The sequence below is a fragment of the Rhinatrema bivittatum genome, chromosome 2, assembly GCF_901001135.1.
Source record: "Rhinatrema bivittatum chromosome 2, aRhiBiv1.1, whole genome shotgun sequence".
NCBI classification, from domain to species: Eukaryota; Metazoa; Chordata; class Amphibia; order Gymnophiona; family Rhinatrematidae; genus Rhinatrema; species Rhinatrema bivittatum.
Genome location: NC_042616.1, coordinates 294,025,580 through 294,040,149, shown reverse-complemented (window position 1 = coordinate 294,040,149; position 14,570 = coordinate 294,025,580). Strand labels below are relative to the sequence as shown.

At 42.7% G+C, this 14,570-nt stretch overlaps 1 protein-coding gene across 20 annotated transcripts in view; it reads right to left on the bottom strand.

The window, feature by feature from the left end:
- The window catches only part of CLASP2 (cytoplasmic linker associated protein 2), a 963,528-nt gene that overhangs the window by 432,752 nt on the left and 516,206 nt on the right, over positions 1-14,570 (bottom strand). For all 20 annotated transcript variants that reach the window (XM_029589622.1, XM_029589627.1, XM_029589623.1 and 17 more), the window contains one exon: positions 415-492. In XM_029589622.1, the coding sequence (XP_029445482.1) occupies positions 415-492 (78 nt within the window). The remainder of the gene's footprint in view (positions 1-414; positions 493-14,570) is intronic.

The following is a 14,570-nucleotide window of genomic DNA, read 5'->3' as shown; positions in this document are numbered from 1 at the left end:
TAAAACTACTACAAGTAGAAGAGGTCATTTAGTGTCCACGGGTGCAGCAAACCAGTTCAATTTTCAGATATCCACAAGGATTGTTTATGAGATTCTTTTGTTCATAATAGCTTTGCCATGTGGTCAGTTTATACATTATTGGGAAAAACAGGCCTGTTTGCAGAACCAGTGGATCTGATTTTGTTAGCCATGCAGTGCATGTTTTTCAATGTGAATCACAGAAAAAGAATGCATAGATAATGCATATCTACAAAAGTAGAAATGAAAGAAAATATTAAAGGGGCAGTCTCTCTTAGTATGCTATAATTACCTATTATGTATAACACCAGAAGCACAAATGATATTTATTGCACTTGAATCCTATTTGCATACCAAATGTTTAGACATGAATTTAAAAAAAAAAACCCTTCTTACTTTCTTGCTTCCACTCTTGCCTCAGCATCAGCATCATGCATTCCCTTCTTTATAGTTTCCACCAACACAGCTACATGCCTAAAACAAAACAATTTATTAGACATCTTGCTTCACCATGAGAAGTAAACAGCAAACTTAAGACCGTGCACAGGGAAGCCAGCATCCTCTATGCAAGAAGGAAACTGGGGAGATGTTGGAGGCAGCATGCGACACCTGTAACCCCTGGTAATGCCCATCTCTTTTGCTTTTCTTTTTGTATGTGTTAGAACACTAATTGGAACATTTTAATGGATATCTATGTTTGGTAATGAACCCATTGCTCTTACAAATCACCATTATTCCATGAACAAAAGTCTCACTGCTGAGGCTGGCCCCAGAACCAGCATTTCTGTCTGATTGGGCAGCAGGTATCAAGCACATCATGGAGGTCATCACTCCCACAGGGGCTGAGTGCAGGGTTATAGGGCCGCTCACGAATATGGGTGATAACAATGGGTACAGTTTCAAAGAAGCTTTATAGCTCTTGGTTAACAAGTGTCCCCCGAATCAACAGAGTGTGACTGTCCAGGAAAGGTGCAGGTGGAGAACATGAAGCAGGAAGTGGTGGTGACTGAACTGGTAAGCCTTTTCAGAGAACTCTCCCTTTTATTTATTCATGTAAAACAAGAACAAACTCAAAGCAAGTAAACAAAATAAAAATATAAATGACTATAAATAAAATCCATAAAAATATATTAAGTCTTAAAGAAGCAAATAGTAAATAAAATAAAAACAGAAATAAGAGACAAATAAAAGAAAACTTTACTATCATTAGGATGTCATTCATCTTCTCATGACCCCAGAAATAACAGATAAAAAGCAATAGGACTCAGATTTATTTATGTATTTAAAATCTTTTCTATACCGTCAAGTTATATACCATCACAATGGTTTACAATAAGGCACAAATATTAATGTTAAACAATAGAACAAGGATAATACATTATACAAAAGTGCCAATAGGGTTCCTGTTACAGAAAATTCCAATATAGAGCCTATTTGCTGAGTGATATATGTCTTGTCCTTTTAATACATGTATCATAGTTTATTTACATGTAATAACCTTAGATAAAAACAAGAAAGTATCAGTGAGTACAAAAAAAAAACCAAACAATTAGCACATTGGATCTAAGAGCTGAGTGCTGATGTTTTGTTGCCTGCTTTATATACTTTCCTTTTCTCCCTTCTCTCTACAAAAAGCCTGTTTGAACAGCCAGGTTTTTAAACTTCCTTTGAATACCGGTAGTTTGAAATTTCTCTGTAATCTTATCTCAAGAGGCATTGTGTTCCATAGTATGGAACCCGACAGTGATAGTGCTCGCTCTCTGACATGGGTGAGTCTTGCTGTCTTAACAGAAGGAACAGTTAGAAGTGCTTTGTTAGCCGATCTCAGATTTCTATGTGGCACATGTACACGCAGTGCTGTGTTAAGCCACTCCGCTTTTTCATCATGAATTAATTTATTCATTGTGCATAATGCTTTATATTGTACTCTTTGTTCTATGGGTACCTAGTGTAATTCAGCTAGTGTTTCAGTAATGTGATCCCTTATCCTTTTGCCTGTAAGTATTCTTGCGGCAGAATTTTATAGTATTTGGAGTGGTACATAAAGAAACATGCCTTTATCTGCTTTCTGAATGCAAATAATTATTTTGTAGAACAGAGCTCTCTACGGAGCTTAATCCAAAATGAAAGGCTGATGTATGAAAATGCTCTATTTTGTGCTACAGCTAGATTAGCTACCTTAAGAGAAGAAACAGCTAGAAGGACCTCCTCCAGGAATGTAAGAAATCAGCTTATCACAATGGTAAAATGGTCCCGATCCATCCAAACACTTAAAAACTGGGCAGAGCAGCTTGAATTTAGACCATCAAGTCACAAGGAAGCCAATGCAGCTCTTTCAAAACTGGACTTCTCTCTTGTTTTGCTTCCAGTGAATAGGTGAACTGCCGCATTTTGGACCATTTGCAAATGTCCTAAAATATTACTGGGTAACCCCCATGTAAAGGCCATTGCAAGTGCCTTAATCAAAGATGCTATGACTAAAGTAACAAACCATTCTAATTTTGTTTCGTAGCTGAAAGAATGCATTTTTAATGTTTTAACTATACTTGATTCTAAACTCAGTCCTTCATCCAGAACCCCCTCCAGTTTTCGAATCCCATGATGAAGTGAGAGAGCTGAACCTGGAAAAGAAAGTTTAATCTCAGCAAACGGACAGGGTACCTGTAAGAATGACCTCAGATTTAGCCAGGTTTAACAGTAGTTTATTTTCCACTGACCAATCCTTATCTCAGTAAGACAGGAATTGACATTAGCCACTGCATTTTCTACATCAACACAAGGGGTACTTATAGCTTGTACATCATCAGGTCTAAGAAAAACATTAAATGCTAACAGCAAGCAAGACCTGGGGGACTCCACAACAGAGGGAACTCCACAGAGCTGGAGTCACCCAAGGCAACCTACTGAAAGCACTCAGCCAAAAAGAAGACAACCGTTTTCGTATGCTCTATGAAAGCCAAGAGTTGCTATCTGCTGCAGCAATTACTGGTAAGATAAAACGCTGCTGAAAAATCTAAAAGAATTAACACTAAACATTCTCTCAAGTCCCTAATTCATTGCAAGTCATCCAGCAAATTACCAGCAAGATTTCAGCTCTGCTAGGGATCCAGAATATTCTATCAGACAATAATTGCAGGTAAGCAATTACCCATTCTCTGATGGTAAGCAGAAGCAACAATCTGCAAAGACTGGACTACCTAGCTAAGGGTTGCCATCCAATAAAAGGGGTTAATAAACAAGGAGTTTGATTTTCAAACAAGGTTATCTGAATAAGTAGAAACGGATCCAGAAAAGAATATCGGTGCCATTTATCTGAAAAGGCCATTATCCAGATAAATTTTATCTGGTTAAATCGTATGCATTTTGGAGGTATTCCAGGGCAGAACTGAAATAGCCAAATTATTCTGAGCTGTTAAATCACGACTGTATTGTGAAAAATTGCAGGACGACCTTGCGAGACTGGAAAACTAGGCATTCAAATGGCACATGAAATTTTAAGTGGACAAGTACAAAGGGATGCGCATGGGGAAAAGTAACCCACACTGTAGTTACATAATGTTAGGTTCCACATTAGAGTTACCTCCCAGGAAAAGGACCCGAGCATCATAGTGGACAATACTTTGAAATCCTCAGGTCAGTGTATGGTGGCAGTCAAAAAAGCAAACAGAATATAAGGAATTATTAGGAAAGGAATGGACAGCAAATGTCATTATGCCCCTATACCACTCCATGGGAAGGATGCACCTAGAGTACTGTGTGCAGTTCTGGTCAACGCATTTCAAAAAAGATATAATTGCTTTGGAAAAGGTAACCAAAATGATAAAGGGGATGGAACGGCTCTTCTATGTCATGGGTTGAATGGCTGGGTCTAAGGATTCCTCCTACAGAAGCAGTAAAGGGCATCATAGCAGAGCAGGACAAGGTCTTCCATTTGGCCAGCCACCTCCCTCTTGGGTTACGCCCACAGGATTTTCTTGGCATAGGACAAAGAAGGCCAGGGACAGGGCTGGCAGCAATCAGGCAAGGTCAAAGTCTGGGCACATGATCAAGGCAAGCAGAAGACAAGAAAGACTGCCTCTGTGCACTCGACCCTAAGTCATCAACGAAGATCAGCCCTATAGAAGCAGACTGGGAAGGCAAGGACAACAAGGCAGGAACAAGGTAATGATGTACACTGCAAGGGCAGGGCAAACAGGCACAGAGGTGCCTGATCCTTTAGAAATAGCACCCTTACGCATCAATGGAGGCACCGATGGCGGCACCGATTGAGGACGATGTGGTATCAATGGTATCGGTGACATCGATGGGCGAGTCGGTGGCAAGATCCCAGACGGTCCAAGCATAGGTTCTGGCCTCGATGCTTCCTCATCATCCGATGACAAGGGAATCAGGGTAGAAGGCGTTGGACATACCGGTATCCTCGGTACCACCGGTGGAAAGGCACCGATCAACGCATCCAGCCTGCCGAGTAGCGGTACAAGCGCCGTAGGAATTGGGTCGGCAACTGGAGCTGGCATCGATGCCACCGTCCACGGAGGCTGGAAACCCTGCAGTGCCTTTTCGATGGCCTCTTGGATCATCCGATCCAATTCCTCGCGGAAGCCTGGGGCATGGAACCCCAGCTCCGGAGTAGGAGGCAGCACTGGCGTAGCCGGAGGGTCCACCAGTAAAAGTGGAGGCGCGGTTCCCTGCATTGATGAAGGTGGGGGAACGCCTCGTGATCCAGTCGCAGAGGAGGATGGGGCCTTCTCTGGACTGGATTTCTTTGTCGGTGGCTCTGTCGACGCCAATGCCGAGGGCTTGCCTGGTTCAGCGGACTGAGCCTTCCGATGACAGTGTCAACGCTTTTCACGATGTTCTCCTCAGCCTTCTCTGGAGCTGAAGAGGAAGACGTCGATGTCTTCGGAGTAGTTGGTGCCGGGTGGACAGCACCGGTGTCTAGCTGCTGGCGAGAGGTCAATGGAACTGGCTCAGACGACGTTGAAGCGCTCGATGGAGTCGGTGGCTTTGCCTGAAAAAGAAACTCCATCTTCTCTGAGCGGACCTTACAGTGTCATTTGGGCACATTTGGTGCAAGTTAAAACGTCATGGTCCAACCCCAAAAACAACACACAGACCCTATGCGGGTTTGTGATGGACATTGTCCAAGGACAATTCGGGCACCGACGAAAACCCGACACTATGGCTTCGACAAAAATTTAGCCACGGTGCGGTTGATGGCCAGTAGGCCCCGAAGGGAAACCTCGATGGGAATAGACCGCAAATGAGGGTAAAGCCTTACCTTACAACCGCGGACTACGGAATCGATAGGGGGACCCCTATGGGGTAGAAGTTTTTGAAATTTTAGAAATAAGTTCCGTGAGGAAAATTCCTGTCAGGAATCTCTAGAGAGCTCCTTAACCCGCGTGGCTACTGCTGCGTGGAAAAAAAGAGACTGAAGGGGGACCCCTGCTGGATGCAGGATTAGTGCCATGCAGGGCATGCCCAGTAGGTGCCAGTCAAAGTTCTAGAAACTTTGACGAAAGTGTTCTGTGATTGTGCTCCATCCTGATGATGTCACCCATATGTAAGGACTTCCATCCTGCTTGTCCTGTGAGACTGAGGAAAATAGTTAGAAAAAAACTGGAAGATGCAGCTACAAAGGTTAGAAGTGAACAAGAGGCATGGACATTGTTTAAAAATACCACATTAGAAGCGCAGTCCAGATGTATTCCACATATTAAGAAAGGTGGAAGGAAGGCAAAGCAAAAACCGGGATGGTTAAAAGGTGAGGTGAAAGTGGCTATTTTAGCCAGAAAAACATTTTTCATAACTTGGAAGAATCATCCATATGGGAGCACTGAGAGGAAAGGATCCCCTTGCTGGCAGCTGAAAGGAATCAGTAAGTTTTGCTTGGGAAATTTTCTTTAAGAAGTATTGGGGTGAAGTTAACTATTGGGGAATATTATTTAGTGTGTTTGTGCTTTTAATAGTCAGTAAGGCAGCGAATAAACAGAAGTTTACTTATTTATTTTTTTAAACATTTTTATATACCGGTATCCGTTTACACATCGTACCGGTTTACATGTAACAAAAAAGGACAAGCCAAAAAGAAGCATATCTTTTACATGGAACAGAGAACAGTTAATAATATAAGTTAATAAAATAACAGGTGAACATTAAAAGAAACTTTGGTTAAGGAATTAAACAAGGAAGATCATAAATAAACAATGAACAATTAACATGAGATCTAAGAGCAAGGGCATTTGAGCGGGGAGGATGGTAATAAATATTTGACAGTACACATTGGCTAGACGAGTGTTTACACAGCGAGGATTTATTTGCAAATCGGAGCAGTAGGAAAGGGGTGCACAGGACAGAAGTTGACTTGACAGGCATTCAAAAACTGGGGAAAAACTGGGGTAGGATAGAGGAGTAATGAGTGCACCACTGAGGCCGGACAGGGAGGGGCACTTCATTGGGAGCTGGAGGGGAGCAATTGAAAGACTAATGAGAGCTTTGTGGCATTGAGGTCTTTAGTTGAAGGGCCTGTAGAAATAGCCATGTTTTAAATTTATTTTTAAACTTTGGTGTGAGAGGGAAGGGCCAGCGAGGGTAAGAGCTCTTTTAGAAGTAGAGGAAAGTCTGATGAGTTTCAGGGAGGGTGAGTGTAAAGTTCCTTGAAGGACAGTTCGAATTGGTCTAGCTGAGACATGAGGTCGGAGAGGGGGATTGAGCCAGTGTGTATTATCATTTATAATAGCTTTGTGGATGAGGGAGAGGACTTTGTATTGTATTCGTGAGGTGATAGGGAGCCAATGTAGGTCTTTCAGAGTAGGTGTAATGTGGTCTCTCTTTTTGGTATTCATTAGGATACGGGCTGCAGCATTCTGCAGAAGTTGAAGGGGTTTGATGATCGTGTTGGTGAGACCAAGGAACAAAGCGTTGCATTAGTCCAATTTAGAGAATATAAAAGCTTGGAGTACAGTACGGAAATCAGAACCATGTAATAGGGGTCTGAGTTATTTTTACAGTGTGCAGTTTAAAGTAGCAATCTTTGAGTATAGAGTTTATGAATGGTTTAAACGAGAGATGACTGTCAATAATGGTTCTGAGGTTACGAGTATGAAGTGAGAAGATAATGGGGGGGGGGAGGGTAGAGGGAGGGATGGTGAGGGAGGAATGGGGGGGGGGGCGGAGATGATGATGAGCTCGGTTTTTTGGGGGTTTAGAGCGAGGTGCATGTCAGTAAGGAGTTGGTTAATGGAGGACAGACAGGAATCCCAGGTTTGGAGGGCTTTCTGAGGAGATTGAGTTACAGGGATGAGAATTTGAACGTCATCCGCGTAGATGAAGTGGTCAAATCCCAGACTGGTGGGGAGGTTAGCTAGGGGGAGCATGTATATGTTGAACAATATAGAAGAAAGTGATGAGCCTTGAGGAACACCACAGTCTAGTTTGATAGGGTCGGATTCATGATTGCCAAGGGATACTGAATAGTGTCTATTTTGCAGGTATGATTGCAGCCATGCGAGAGCGGTTCCAGTAATCCCGATATTGATAAAGAGGTTGGTTAGGATGTTATGATTGACAGTGTCAAAGGCTGCAGAAATGTCTAACATAGCAAGGAGATAAGATTTGCCACTGTCAGTTCCGTGCTTAAGTGTTTTCGAAAACCGAATTGTGAGGGGGAGAGAATTTTATGGTGATCAAGATAATCCGTGAAGCGCGCGTTTACTAGTCTTTCTAGTACTTTGGAAATAAAGGGCAGATTTGAGATAGGTCTGAAGTTGGAAAAGACGGAGGAGTCAAGGTTGGGTTTTTTAAGGATAGGTTTAACAATTGCTTGTTTCAGAGTATTGGGAACGATGCCTTGTTCAAGGGAACAATTGATGATGTCAGAGAGGGGTTTGGCTATTGTTTTTGGGATGGCAAGGAGCAATTTGAGAGGTATAGTTTCGGCGGGGTGTGATGAGGGCTTCATTTTTTTTTAGGATGTTTTCTATTTCAAGTGAAGAAGAAGCCTCTAAAGATGCAAGGGAGGAGGGCGGGTTAGGGGGGAGGAAATTAGAATTTGTGAGTTGGTGCCGTAATTAGCTGTGAGGGAGGTAATCTTAGTTTGAAAGAAGCGAGCAAGGTCATTGCAAGTTAGACTGTTTGTTTTTCCCAACCCTCCCATCCCTCACCCACCCACCCCTAGATAATTTAATTTATAGGCAGGTGCCACTTTCACACTAAAAAAAAAAAAAAAAAAGCCTTTTAGCTTCATGAATTCCCCACACCTTACTGAGAGTTTGATCATTCCCCTGTAGGCCACTACTAGACATATAGTGAATTCACTAATATATTTAAAGGACGCTAATTAGACACATTCCTACTCCCATAGCAACCTAAAACTTAACTAGGAACTGAACAAATTTGAGATGAAGGCAGCAGTCCAGCAGCAAGAGGGGGGCTTCCCAGTCTTTTGCATTGAGTGTCACATGTATGATTTTTTTACCTGCTGGTGAGCAATTGTACATGTGCATGCGATGCAAAAAGCTCCTGTCTCTCAGAGAATGAGTCCGCTCTCTGAAGGCTAGAGTGGCATACCGAGAGGAGCTGAGGCAGACAGAGAGGCATATAGATGAGACCTTCAGGGACATAGTAGCCAAGTCCCAACTTCAGAGTGGCAGCCCTGGTGCTGCCTTGGAGGAAGAAGGTCTCATGATCAGAGAGCATCAATCTGGTGCAGAAGGAAAGGATCCTGTAGCAAGGACCTGCTCTCCAGGTGGTGCATTGCCCTTTCGCACTGAGGATGTCTCTCCAAGGCCTACTGCCCAGGAGGGAAGGGTTAGTTCGGCTGTCATAGTTGGTGATTCGATTATTAGGAATGTAGACAGCCAGGTGGCTGTTGGGCATGAGGATTGCCTGGTAACATGCCTACCTGGTGCGAAGGTGGCGGACCTCATGCGTCACCTAGATAGGATTTTAGACAGTGGTGGGGAGGAGCCAGCTGTCGTGGTACATGTGGGCACCAACAACATAGGAAAATGTAGAAGGGAGGTTCTGGAAGCCAAATTTAGGCTCATAGGTAGAAAGCTTAAATCCAGAACCTCCAGGGTAGCATTCTCTGAAATGCTCCCTGTTCCACGCGCAGGTCCCCAGAGGCAGAGCTCCGGAGTCTCAATGCATGGATGAGACAATGGTACAAGGAAGAGGGATTCAGTTTTGTAAGGAACTGGGGAACCTTTTGGGGAAGGAGAAGACTCCTCCGAAGGGATGGGCTCCACCTTAACCAGTGTGGAACTGGATTGCTGGTGCTAACCTTTAAAAAATAGATAGAGCAGCTTTTAAACTAGAACAAAGGGGAAAGCCGACAGTCGCTCAGCAACGCACAGTTCAGAGGGAGGTATCTTCAAAGGATACTAATGACACATTAGAATTAGGGCATCCCAACAGTGAGGTTCCAATAATAAGAAAAGTAGTCCAAATGCCTGTAACTAAAAACTCGCCTGAGCTAAAAAATATTCTAACTTATCCCTATCAATTAAAAAGCAGAATGAAAATACAAACAAAAAACAAACTTTGAAATGTTTGTATGCTTATGCCAGAAGTCTAAGTAGTAAGATGGGAGAATTAGAATGTATAGCAGTGAATGATGACAGACTTAATTGGCATCTCAGACATGGTGGAAGGAGGATAACCAATGAGACAGTGCTATACTGGGGTACAAATTATATCGCAATGACAGAGAGGAGCAACCGGGAGGCGGTGTGGTGCTTTATATCCGGGATGGCATAGAGTCCAACAAGATAAACATCTTGCATGAGACTAAATGCACAATCAAATCTTTATGGTTACAAATCCCTTGCGAGTTGGGGAACAGGATAGTGGCCAAGATGGTGAGACGGACAGTGAAATGCTAAGAGAAATTAGGAAAGCTAACCAAATTGGTAGTGTGGTAATAATGGGAGATTTCAATTACCGAAAATATACAGAAGCAACCTTGCACATAAGCAAATCCACAAAGTCAATAGTGCAAGTAAGAGAGTGCAGTGCTTGTTCCATTCCTTACTACTGTATATTGTATTGCAGATGTGAATAACACGGTTCTCTGGTCCCTCCCGATGCAGCCTCCGCGAAACACGGGACCGTGTCGGGGGACTTTAAATTTTCTGCTGTTATCCGTATGGAGTTGCCGTATTATATGAATGATTTATAAAGCACGAACTTCTGTTTAATAAAATTCGGATATTAGTGAATGGGACTTTACTCTCTTACTTGCACTATTGACTTTGTAGATTTCAATTACCCCAATATTGACTGGGTAAATGTATCATCGGGACATGCTAGAGAGTCACTGGATGGAATAAATGATAGCTTTATGGAGCAACTGGTTCAGGAACAGACGAGAGAGGGAGCAATTTTACATCTAATTCTCAGTGGAGCACAGGATTTGGTGAGAGATAACGGTGGTAGGGCCACTTGGCAATAGTGATCATATGATCAAATTTGAATTAATGACTGGCAGGGGGGACAGTAAGCAAATCCACAGTTCTCATGCTAAACTTTCAAAAGGGAAACTTTGAGAAAATGAGAAAATAAGTTAGAAAAAAACCGGAAAAGAGCAGCTGCAAAGGTAAAACGTATGCAAGAGGCATGGTCATTGTTAAAAATGACCATCCTAGAAGCACAGTCCAGATGTATTACACACATTAAGAAAGGTGGAAGGAAGGCAAACAGATTACAGGCATGGTTAAAAGGTGAGGTGAAAGAAGCTATTTTAGCCAAAAGATCTTCATTCAAAAATTGGAAGAAGGATCCAACTGAAGAAAATAGGATAAGGCATAAGCATTGGCAAGTTAAATGTAAGATATTGATAAGACAGGCTAAGAGAGAATTTGAAAAGAAGTTGGCCGTAGAAGCAAAAACTCACAGTAAAAACTTTTTAAAATATATACGAAGTAGAAAGCCTGTGAGGGAGTCAGTTGGACCGTTAGATGATCGAGGGGTTAAAGGGGTACTTAAAGAAGATAAGGCCATCGAGGAAAGATTAAACGATTTCTTTGCTTTGGTGTTTACTGAAGAGGATGTTGGGGAGATACCCGTACCGGAGAGACTTTCATGGGTAATGATTCAGATGGACTGAATCAAATCACGGGGAACCTAGAAGATGTGGTAGGCCTGACTGACAAACTGAAGAGTAGTAAATCACCTGGACCAGATGATATACACCCCAAGGTTCTGAAGGAACTCAAAAATGAAATTTCAGACCTATTAGTAAAAATTTGATACCTATCATTAAAATCATCCATTGTACCCATTGACTGGAGGGTGGCTAATGTAACCCCAATATTTAAAAAGGGCTCCAGGGGCAATCCGAGAAACTACAGAACGGTGAGCCTGACTTCAGTGCTAGGAAAAATAGTGGAACCTATTCTAAAGATCAAAATCACAGAACATATAGAAAGACATGGTTTAATGGTACAGAGCATGGATTTACCCAAGAGAAGTCTTGCCTCACAAATCTGCTTCATTTTTTTGAATGGGTTAATAAACATGTGGATAAAGTTGAACCGGTAGATGTAGTATATTTGGATTTTCAGAAGGCGTTTGACAAAGTCCCTCAGGAAAGGCTTCTAAGAAAACTAAAGTCATGGGATAAGCAGCCATGTCCTTTTATGGATTACAAACTGGTTAAAAGACAGGAAACAGTAGGAATAAATGGTCAATTTTCTCAGTGGAAAAAGGTATACAATGGAATGCCTCAGGGATCTGTACTTGGACCTGTGCTTTTCAATATATTTATAAATGATCTGGAAAGGAATAAGATGAGTGAGGTAATCAAATTTGCAGATGATACAAATTTTTTCAGGATAGTTAAATCACAAGCGGATTGCGATAAATTCCAGGAGGACCTTGCGAGACTGGAAGATTGGGTATCCAAATGGCAGATGAAATATAATATGAACAAGTGCAAGGTGATGCACATAGGGAACAATAACCTATGCTGTAGTTACATGATGTTAGGTTCCATATTATGAGCTACCACCCAGGAAAAAGAACTAGGTATCATAGTGGATAATACATTGAAATCATTGGCTCAGTGTGCTGTGGCAGTTACAAAGCAAACAATTTCAGGAATTATTAGGAAGGGAATGGTGAATAAAAAGCAAAATTGCTTACCTTGTAATAGGTGTTATCCCAGGACAGCAGGATGTAGTCCTCACATATGGGTGACATCGGTAATGGAGCCCTATGTACGGAAAACTTCTGTAAAAGTTTCTATGAAACTTTTGACTGGCACCGGAGTGCCTACTGAGCATGCCCAGCATGCTATGATATTCCCTGCCACAGGGGTCTCCCTTTAGTCTTGGTTTGTAGCAATAGCATTAGCCAAAAATAAAATAATAAAACGTATCGGACCCAACTCCGCGGGGTGGCGGGTGGGTTACGTGAGGACTACATCCTGCTGTCCTGGGATAACACCTATTACAAGGTAAGCAATTTTGCTTTATCCCAGGACAAGCAGGATGCTAGTCCTCACATATGGGTGATTAGCAAGCTAGAGGCTGAGTCATTTTGAGGTGAGCAACAGTGAAGTATTGTTGTTGAAATGAATCAGCCGAAATCACAGCAGGTTGGATGTAGAAGGAGTTGGGATTATACTGGAAACAAGTTCTTTAAGACGGATTGTCCATAGGCTGAATCTTGTCTTCCTTCTTTGTCTAGACAGTAGTGAGCTGCAAAGGTGTGAAGAGAACTCCAAGTTGCTGCTTTACAAATGTCCAGAATAGGTACAGAGCGAAGGTGTGCTACTGAGGTTGACATCGCTCTGACTGAGTGTGCTTTTACTCGCCTTTGAAGAGTAAGGCCTGCTTTTTCATAACAAAATTGTATGTAATCTGCTAGCCAGTTTGACAGTGTATGCTTACCCATTGCTTTACCTGGTTTGTTTGGATCATAGGATACAAACAGCTGGCTGGATTTCCTTTGGGCTGTTGTGCGGTTTAAATAGAAGGATAACGCACGCTTACAGTCCAAAGTGTGTAAGGCTCTTTCACCTTGATGGGAATGAGGCCTAGGAAAAAATGTTGGTAAAACTATTGATTGGTTCAAGTGAAATTCCGTAACAACCTTAGGAAGGAATTTTGGATGTGTACGGAGGACTACCCTGTCATGTAGGAACTTTGTAAAAGGTTCGTATGTGACTAGTGCTTATAGTTCGCTGACTCTCCTAGCTGATGTAATGGCTATGAGAAATACCGTTTTCCAAGTAAGGTATTTAAGGTCACAGGTATTTATGGGTTCAAATGGAGAACGCATAAGCCTAGTTAATACTACGTTCAGGTCCCATTGAATGCTTGGGGAATGAAGTGGAGGTTTAATGTGAGTGAGGCCTCTCATGAATTTACTGACGAGAGGCTGTGTAGAAATAGGTGCATCTCCCAGTTTGTTATGGTAAGCTGAGATTGCACTTAAGTGTACCCTTACAGATGACGTCTTAAGACCAGAGTCTGAGAAATGGTAAAGGTACTCTAGTAGCGAGGTAGTGGGGCAGGTGAAAGGATCTAAATCTTTCTGAATGCACCACAATGTAAACCTTTTCCATTTGTAGGAATAATTCTTTCTAGTGGAAGGTTTTCGTGAAGCTATAAGTACTTGAGATATAGTGGTTAGAAGGTTGAGAGGTTGTAAGATCAAGCTTTCAACATCCATGCTGTCAGGGACAGGGATTGAAGGTTGGGATGGCGCAACTGGCCCTGTTCCTGAGTTATCAGATTGGGAGCTACTCCCAGACGAATTGGATCCCTGACTGAGAGATCTAGCAGTGTGGGAAACCATACTTGTCGAGGCCAATATGGGGCTATGAGTATCATTGTCCCCTTGTCCTGTTGTAGCTTCACTAGTGTTTTGGTTATGAGTGGTATCGGAGGATACGCGTATAACAGGCCTGAATTCCAATGGCGAGCAAAGGCGTCCCTTGGTAGGCTGTTGGACTGCCAGAGGAGGGAGCAGTAATTGTTCACTTTGTAGTTCAGGTGGGATGCAAAGAGATCTATTGTTGGTTGACCCCAACGCTGAAATATCTTGGTTGCTAGCGATGGGTTCAGAGACCACTCGTGTGGTTGGAAGTGACGACTGAGGCGATCCGCTACTGTTTTGTGGATGCCTGCTAGGTAGGTGGCCCGTAGAAGAATTGAGTGTGCTAGGGCCCAGTCCCAAATCTGAGCTGCTTCTTGACAAAGGAGGTACGAGCCTGTGCCTCCCTGCTTGTTGATGTACCACATGGCTACTGTGTTGTCCGTTTGGATCAGAACAGTTTTGTGTGAAAGGCAGTCTTTGAACGCATGTAGAGCATAGCGTATAGCTCGAAGTTCCAGAAAATTTATTTGAAAGGAGGCTTCTTGCTTTGTCCATGTGCCTTGTGTCTTCAGGTGAGCAATGTGCGCTCCCCACCCTAAGGTGGACGCATCTGTAGTTAAAGTCACTTGTGGAACTGGTTGCTGGAAAGGCAGACCTTTGAGCAAGTTGATTGTGGATGTCCACCAGAGAAGAGATGATCTTAGATCTTGTGTGATATGAATGGG